A 9,426-nucleotide genomic window follows, 5' to 3' on the forward strand; every position below is an offset into this window, starting at 1 on the left:
TACCTTGCATGATTTTTGAGTTATTGCCCTTTGTTATTTTTCAAAATTGATTTTTGTCCAGAGCATAACTCCAAAAGCCTATGAGATATTAACATGAAACTTCATAGGTGCATAGATCTCACTCAGGAGGTGTGCAGTGCACAAGAATGATAACTCTACCTTTCAATTCATAATTTTTGAGTTATTGCCCTTTGTTATTTTTCATACCTAATTTTTCACCTGAGTGGAGCATAACTCAAAAAGTGTTTGAGATATCAACATGAAATGTCATAGGTGGATAGATCTTATTGAGAAGGAATGTTGTGCGCAAGAATGATAACTCTTCCCTATACAATTTTTGAGTTATTGCCCTTTGTTTTTTTTATGCTATTTTGTCCAGGAGCTTATCTAAAAGTATTTAAGGTATCAACTTGAAACTTCAAAGGTGGATTGGATCTCATTGAGGAGGAGTGCAGTGCTTAAGAATGATAACTCTACCCTGCATTATTTTTGAGTTATTGCCCTTTGTTATTTTTCAAAATTAATTTTTGTCCAGAGCATAACTCAAAAAGCCTTTGAGATATCAAAATGAAACTTCATAGGTGCATAGATCTCACTCAGGAGGTGTGCACTGCACAAGAATGATAACTCTTAACCTTTTATAATTTTTGAGTTATTGCCCTTTGTTCTTTTTCATACTTAATTTTTCAATTCAATTTTTTTCTCAAAAAGTATTTGAGGTATCAACTTGAAACTTCATAGGTGGATAGATTTTACTGAGGAGGGATGCAGCACACAAGAATGATAACCTACCCTGCATTATTTTTCAGTAATTGCCCTTTGTTATTTTCAGCCATCAGTATTCACATAGGTTTCAAATCTGTAATCACTATAGCCATCAGTTTTCATTACCAAAAGACCTCTTAAAATGGAATTATTCCGCTCTACTACATATACATTCTTCCAATGAGCAAACACATTCGGCGGGGGATGGCCATGTTGACATGGCTCTTGTTCCATTTTAAGTGCTCCACTTAATCTTTGTAAGATTTTCAAGGCTTATCAACCTCAGTGGAGTTCCTTTAAGGTAAACAATATTCAGCTGCATGTATAAAATGTATTTTGCATGTATGAAATTTAAAGCAATGTTGATGACTGAATTTAAAGAAATAAAATGTTGAAGTAAAAACTTGAAAGTTAATTGTTTCTTTTATTTCACCTTGTTCACAAATGCATGTATAATAAGGTAGGCAATGCACCAACATATATTAGACCTTTTTAAAGTATGAATGTTAATCTATTTGTAACTTTTAAAATTTTCCTCATCTTGGATGCATATCGGTGTTGCTTTGACTGTCGGTATTAGAATTTGGCCCAGGAAGCTTCACAACAAAGGGCAAAGGGGTTTGCATATTAGCAGCATGATACCGTTCAATTTTTATTTTTCTCCAAAGAGAAAGCATTTACATTGTAGTCGCTGCCTTGTCTGAATTTGTTTTAAACTCCAAACAGTGTGATAGAGACCCGTGAGAGGAAAAAACAACAATCCTACTGTACTTAATTTCTTAATTATTTATAATTATCTTAATTTATAACCGAGTGTAGCTTTTAACCAGATATGCCATTGAAATGCCATACATTTATAAAGATCAGTTGGAGGAAGTTAAGTGTTCATTTCTTAGTCATTTCATATTGCTTATCGGGCTAGTAACTTGTAAAGTATGGAAGGAATTATAGTACTAAAGATGAGAGAGAGCTTGTTCAGTGCCTGGGAAAGCTTTCCAGAGTATACCTTCTACATTATCATAGAATGTCGTACAAACCCGTAATTTATTTTGTCGATTGTTTTACGTAAATATTAAAAACCAGCATGTACATGAGGCAGACAGAACTTGTTTTCATCGCTGATTCCCGGAGCTGAAAATAAGTTCTACTGGCGTGTCAAACAAGACAGGTCTCGGTACTGTGTGGCTCTGGCTCGGGTGCACTTTCAATTATTCAATCCAGTCTGACGGACTGGTTTTTATCGTAACAGTTGACCGAACTCTAAGAAAGAGCTACTTGAATCAGCTTTAACTAGTGATGGAAATCAGATGAAATTTGTCCCAATCGATCATCGGTTCAATTGGATGGGACATAATCGATAACTTTTCAATTAAAGTCGCGTTAAAAAGAAATAGGGAAGAAATTTTCATTTCACAGTTTAAACCCTATATAGTTATAATTTTAAGAAATAGATTTAATTTTCCAATGGATGTCAAATAATAAAATTCACATCACATTATATATCTATTGTTTACATCACGTATTGATCCTAATCAACTCCAAATAGTCTCTGAGATAATTTTTTGCGATCGGCGATGTGTTCCTAAAAGAAAATTAACGTCAGAATTAATTCCCTTTGATACTTTAAACATTTTTGACGATGTCGCAGAACAAATTTTTGTGAATTGATTATTGTCGCTTTACAGAACAGTAACTGATTATCGACGACTTGCGACAATCGGAACATCACTAGCTTTAACCAATGAGACTTTTAACGAAACCTTTCTATGCATGTTACAATTCGATTCAGGGTCACGCTAACCGTCAAACTTCTTGTATGCCTCCAAAAAATGGCACATTTTTTCGTCACTGTTACCCGGATAAAGAATCACTGATGTCAGCTTAAACTAGACCCATACTGCTTTCCAAATTGTGTTTTCACGACATGAAGCATATCAGATGAAGGTCAAACAGACCGTCAGAGTTAGTACATAGTATTAAAGTGGTTTCTAGCCAGATCTCCAAAAACTTATCAGTTTCCCGGAGTCGAGCTCGACGACAGAGCTACTGGTACCTGCTTTCAGCTAGATGTTCACAGCTGCCAACGAGACCTTTTACAGCATGATACGACTCGGTCCAGGGTCACACAGACCGACAGCTGAACGTCATGAAAGTGCATGCATTTACATTTTTTTAGTTTAGACCTCCAAAAATCCCCCCTTTTATATTCATCAGCGCGAAAACACGACCAACTTAATTTTGCTTTTTCGTGTTTGGCAAAACGTCAGCCGCCGTATTTGAGCTTTTTATCATAAGAACAAAACTGATTTGTTTTGTCGATTGTTGCCAAAAAAAAAAGACTTTAAAAATTAAATTTTACAATTCAATTATTTGCTTGGAGGAAACAATGCATTACATGTAATTAAAACAGTGCGAAATATGTAGTTGAAATTGATCAAACTTTAGATCTATTTAACAATGCTGTTTATTTCGTTTATTGACGACATTGATACACAGGTGTATGTCATTATGTATAACACAAATACATTATAATTATCATTATTTACTGGAAGAAAAAAATCGCAAAATTCTCGTTTGCTGCCTGTCGTAAAATCCAAACTAATTCAAAGGTTAAACTTGGGTTACTGATATGTAACAGAAACCCAGGTTATACAAAATTGAAAGTGTGTGGGTTTAAAATAAATATATTTATTGACATTTTTGTTTATGCAACACCAAAAAAAAACCATACAAATCTCATTTACACTTTAAAAGTTCTTGATCAAAACATGTCGAAACAGGACATGTGTTAAGTTTTCGTTGAGAACACTCTATGTACCCACATGGTTCATAAGGGTTGTGAATCAATTGTGAACCTTTCGCCTCACAAATGTTGGCTGAAACAAATAAAAGTGATGTAAAAGTGACCTTTTTCGTAATAATTCATTAACTTTGTGGCACATCTTATTTAAGTGTAATAACCCCCTAGATTAAAAAAGAAAAATTGTATCTGAAAAATGTTTCAAAAAAATTAAAATCTGAAAAAGAAGTTTGGGGAACCAAATTTTATGAAAGGGTTTTCACGGTTACATAGAAAAAACTTTGGTTTTTCTGTATTTAGCCAGTTTGTTATTGTACTTTTTATTTCCATTACAGGAAACTTAGAGAAAAATATTGTTTTGTGAAATTTTATAGTTATAAAGTCTGTTAAAATTTTCATGTAAATAAACACTTGTTAGTTCTATATTTACAAACACTAGTGTATGGTTTAATTGATAATTAGTACTCGGGCAGTCACGTGTATCGGGAATGCTTGATTAAAACATATTATTTAAGTAATGTTAACATTTGACCTTTAACTATTCACAATTACCGCTTAGGCGTCCGCTATCAAATTAATTGTGGTAAATGTTCATAGTTATTGACAGTTAATATAATCAATTAATGTAATATTGGTTCATATAAAAAGCAGTAAATAATCTTTTTAGTATATGATGTATGTTTGATTAATCACTGACGAGATACAATAACAGTGCATTTCTTTATCCGAACTTCAAATTTGTACCTTTCCACCCAAATTCTTTTTTGCTTCAAAAGAGGGAGAAATTGCCTTCCAGCTTTATAGTAAAACATTATCTAGAATTAAAAATGACCGTATAATCAAAGATTTTTTTCTTCAATTTTTGGATGATTTTCCTTTTTCCAAAGGTAACAAATTTGGTTCTTCTGAATGCAAAACTTTTCGAACAGTGTGAATAAGCAACTCCAAGATTTATGGTAGGAAAGTAATCTATTACCAAGCAGCCACGTATATTTTTCTATTTCATCACTGTATACGTTTCAAACACACTTCTCCAATTTAATTTCTATTAAAATGAACGACTGCGGAGAGCATGAAAACCTACTATCGTCTTGGAATCATTTAGTAGATCTAATAAGTCTTACCTGGTACAATCCTCACAGGTTTTTCAGGAGACATTATATAACCATCTTCCGAGCGTATAGCGTTGCTGTCATATACGCCACATTGTATACGCGTCAAGTTTTTCTCTAGACCTCGGTCGAAGAATCCTACATGTAAGGCAAAATATATAATGTTTAGCTTTAAAGAGACATAACATTTAAACAAGCCTTGATAATTGAGAGTTTCTTTAAACACTATTTTGTTTTGCAATCAAACAAATAAACAAAATTTGATGACAGTCAAATACAAAAAAAAAGATAAAGTAGAAATTGACAGTTGGAAACTTGGTATTACTGCTTTATTGGTTCTCAAATACTTTTATTATTATCACTGTTAATTATTTAATATAATCCAGCATTGTGCGCGCGTGCGCTGAAAGTTCTACGAGCAATACATTGTTACTGAAATTTTAATTTCATCAAACACTTGAACGAAATAATTTTTTATTAAGGTAAGTATACATGTGAAGAACTTTTAATTAAAGTACTATGTTAAGCCTCGATAAAGATGTTCGCAGGTAATATTTTATTACAAATCTCAAACAGTCGTGTAGAGAGATTACAGGCAAAAAGAGTGTTGCGTATACAGTATAATTATCTCAAACCCCTTTGTATTGTTTAACGTGTTCTTGTATTATATGAGTACATATGCAAATGTATCTTAAAGCTGCATGCCCACAGATGAGCCTAAAATATTTCAAGAAAATCGAAACTTGAGTAAAATGTTCTCATATTATAAGAAAGGTAAAAAAATAAGATTCAAGTAATAATTAACATGTCATGTGCGATTGATGACTGATTTTGCAGTATTTATCGATCACCATATTGCTTCTGCGTGACTAACGTAGTAAGAGCTATATGTGTATTTTTGACCTCCTTTATTTTTGGTAATTTACGTGGATTGAAAGTGATGCTTGCAATGTGTAAAGGCATGCTGGTTCAATGATAAAATCCAATAACTGATTTAATTAAAAACATCTTGGGCACATACCAGTAAAGTTGACGGACACAATTTCCTTGCAAGGCTCGGCTATTTGCACGTCCATCATTTCTCTAGGAACGAAATAATTCTCAAAATTTGTTCCTTCATCATAGGAGACTCTCATAACAATTTCACCGTATGGATAGCCGATATCTGCTTCACACTTGATATTATCTAAAGTTTCGTCCGAAAACAGGTACTTGGGTGTAACTATTTTTGCAGTTGGTTCACCTGTAAAGTATACTATTATGATAAAAAATCTTTTAAATTACGTACATTTACTCACAGATTTATATTACAAGGATCGGACACTTTCGTTTAGCTTAAAGTCTCGTCGCGCGCATGCGCGGAATCGCATATAGGATAAAGGTGGACAGAATGAGAGATGGCGGAACGCGCGGAGTGCGAAATATGACAGATTTTCACAAGAGTATATGGTGTTATTGCAGCTTTGTGAAAAATTATACACATATGAATGTATTGATACAGTATTATTTTGTGCAGCGAAAGTATTAATATATGAAAATATTCCGATATAACGATGCAACGCTTAGTTAAAAAAGTACCTAATTTAAAAAATATTCGCCTATTGTTTAGGCATACTCTCTACACTTTGACGCCCGTTTACTTCAAGCACAAATAATTACCGCGATTCAGATTAAGATAATTCTTTTTTAGATGGTTTAATGGGTGCATTGCAAAAAAATGTTTCTTGATTGCTGAAAAACTTTTAAAGAAATTCATGTTTGAAATTTGTCTCTATTTCTGTAAATTATTTCCAAATGATTTGTACATTTTTTATTTGATTACCTGTATATTAGTATAAATATAGTAAATATTCTACTAATTAGTGTATAAAATATATTTTCAGATCATTCTAGACAAGCAAGGAAGAAACTTTTATTGGCATACAGAACAGCTGTTTTATATAAAAAAAAATGTTTTGAAGCAGATTTTTTTCCTCATAGTTATCCTTTACAATTCACGTCAAATGATTTATTTGTCATATGTTTATTTCCATTATATTTCAAAAAAGGGCTATACAAATTTAATTGTATATTTTCTATTTCATTTATAAATGTTAATAAAGAAAATAGATTTACATTGTATTTATATACATTGTATATCCTCTTCAGAATCATTTTCTGATCACACATACCATGGACTGTAGTTAAAGACCGCGCACATACAAAATATACGTTCAAATTCTATTTGTTTTTAAAGATTGACTGTTGCAATTATCACATGTAACCTGGTAATAAATGAAAGTTTGAAAATAAAGTTTTTCAATTATCACTTGTTACCTGGTAATTGAACCCCTTCAAAAGTAATTAAACTTCAAAGAAATTTAAGCGATGTGTAAAAAAATAATCAAAAGTTACTTTTATTTCGCATAATACTGACTCAAACTGTAAAATATTTTTATTGTTTTTCTAGCGTTACATTAAAAAATATCAGAAATATCTTTCTACAGGCATTCAAATAAAAAGAATAATTAAAATATACGAGTGACATTAAAAAGGCCGGAACCGAGACCACGAGAGTACTAATAAAACTGTTACGATGATTGTCTACTTCACTGCACCGACTTTTGAAAACAGATTTACAAAAAATAATACTGATATAAATGATGAATGAAATTTAAATATTCTATGAATATGGCAATATTAAAATCTCGGCAACATTTTGTACTAAAAAAAATGAATAAATTTTCTTCACGTGTTGAGCGAATAGTAAAGCCCGCAATACATTATCCGTAAAACAATTGTGCGTACATAACCCAATGAATTTTAAATATTGCAATTTGGTCATCGGCTTCTTCTTTATTTTGAAATTGAATTTATTTTATTACCATAATAATAAATTTCAAATACCTGCTTTTTATAAAAATGTAAATTTACCGCGGATTTCTCAATTTAGGTGATTCCGCTTTCCCCACCCAATGTTTTGTTTACAAGTCTGTCCAAAGTGAAATAGGCCAAAATTCAAAAAACAACAAAAGCTCAATTTGTTTATGGGGATGAGCCTTTTCAAGTACATTTCCCTTTTACTTTTTTAAAGACTATTTTAAACAAAAATAAAAATGATAACAATAAGAAAATTTACCTTGAATGTGCTACATTTCTGAAGACCAAAAACATTCTGTTGCAAAGTTTTATGCACATTTCATGAATGGCAAAATCCTTTTTAAAGTCTGTTTTAGTGACTACAAAAGCTATTTTTTGCAGAACTGGAAGTGTACTTTCAAGTGTTTCATCATTTTACATTGTAATCTTTGTTGTTATATGAATTTTGACCTACTTTCACTTTGGACAGACTTTGTGAAAACAAACATGGCCGACAAAGCAGAATCACCTTAATTTTTTAATCGTCGTTGCGGACAGATAAACTGTACCTTTACAAAATAAATTAGATATTTGAATTAAACAAGTATTTTTCTTTAAAATAAAATTTAAATTTCCAAAATCGGATAATAAATGGGAAAGCTATATGGTATTTTGTAAAGTAGGTATCCGTTGCGAACGGGCATTTACGCTTAGCGCCGGTAAATTATCGATCGATGTACCTTTATCGGGTGCACGACAAGATATTTAAGCATTTATATAGGGTTAACTGGGAGTGTCCGATCCCTGTTATTTAAATCCGTGATTTACTTAAAGCAGTATCGAATTACGATCAAAGGATAGCTGTGTGTAACTACCAGATGAGCATACTTGCTTTTAATCGTATAAAGAAAATGCAGTCAAATCAACTATGATGATGGAAGGTCGTAGTTTCTCATCAGCAATTAAGGTACGGTATATGGCGATCTGAGATATTTTTCCTTGGATGTAGAAATACGTCACTCCTAGGTAATAGCTCAGACGGAATGACAGTGTAAGAAACATTTGAGAAATCTGCCTACATTGGTTATATATGAAGATAATATTAGTACATTAATATGAAAACATATTGAGGCAACTAAAGTAAAGTGGATGGTGTTACTTTCTAGGCAGTGTGCGCACATGCCTGTATGACCTGAAAGTATTTATTCTGAACGCCATCAAATGGATAACAAGTATAAGTCATAAACAAAGTTAAAATATGAGTAACAAAAATAATCAGACTCACGTAAAACATGTAACTCTGTTTGTCTTTGAATCTGTCCCAAGTCACTTGTTATACGTACTGTATAAACAGCTTCGTCTTGACATTGAAGCACTCTTATATCGAGGTACACTGTCGCCGAAGTTTGATCAAATATTGTTCGTGGTGACACGAAAAGGGTGCTGTTACCATATGAAATAGTCTAAAAAAAACGATATTTTAATTTTACTTTATACTAAAACCTTATATATTACTTTTTGAAAACTACTGACACTAGTTTAGCCTTAAACAATGTTGTTGCTTTTAAGGATTTTAGCATTTTTCATACCACTAAAAATATATTGCTGATTCAAGAAAACAAACAAACAAAAAAACTTCGAAAAAGTGAAATCTATCGACAGGCAAACATCTTAAAATCGCGCTGAGTCGATTTTACCAAGTCTGTCCATTAGAGATAATGGAAAGAATGAAAAGAGCAACATCCTTTGCATTTCTAGGTCCGGCTGGGTGGTATTCATTCATCAACACTACAGAACTGAATCAAAGATCCCAAAAGACCAGGAAAAATATAATATTACTGGACCATTTTACATCTGCCAAATTTAACACCTGCTGTTGTGAGTATAAAACCTATCATTGAGCAAATTCTT

At 32.2% G+C, this 9,426-nt stretch overlaps 1 protein-coding gene across 1 annotated transcript; it reads right to left on the bottom strand.

The window, feature by feature from the left end:
• Positions 1–3,437: 3,437 nt before the first annotated feature.
• Positions 3,438–8,966, bottom strand: LOC132714432 (uncharacterized; the record flags this gene model as incomplete). The annotated part of the gene is given in 4 exon segments (XM_060697320.1): positions 3,438–3,641; positions 4,690–4,815; positions 5,699–5,920; positions 8,801–8,966. Coding segments are annotated over 4 exon segments (654 nt in total), but the record flags the coding sequence as incomplete, so codon positions are not given.
• Positions 8,967–9,426: the final 460 nt, after the last annotated feature.

This window comes from Ruditapes philippinarum, unplaced genomic scaffold (assembly GCF_026571515.1).
Source record: "Ruditapes philippinarum isolate M1 unplaced genomic scaffold, ASM2657151v2 ctg5125_1_1_1_1, whole genome shotgun sequence".
NCBI lineage: Eukaryota > Metazoa > Mollusca > Bivalvia > Venerida > Veneridae > Ruditapes > Ruditapes philippinarum.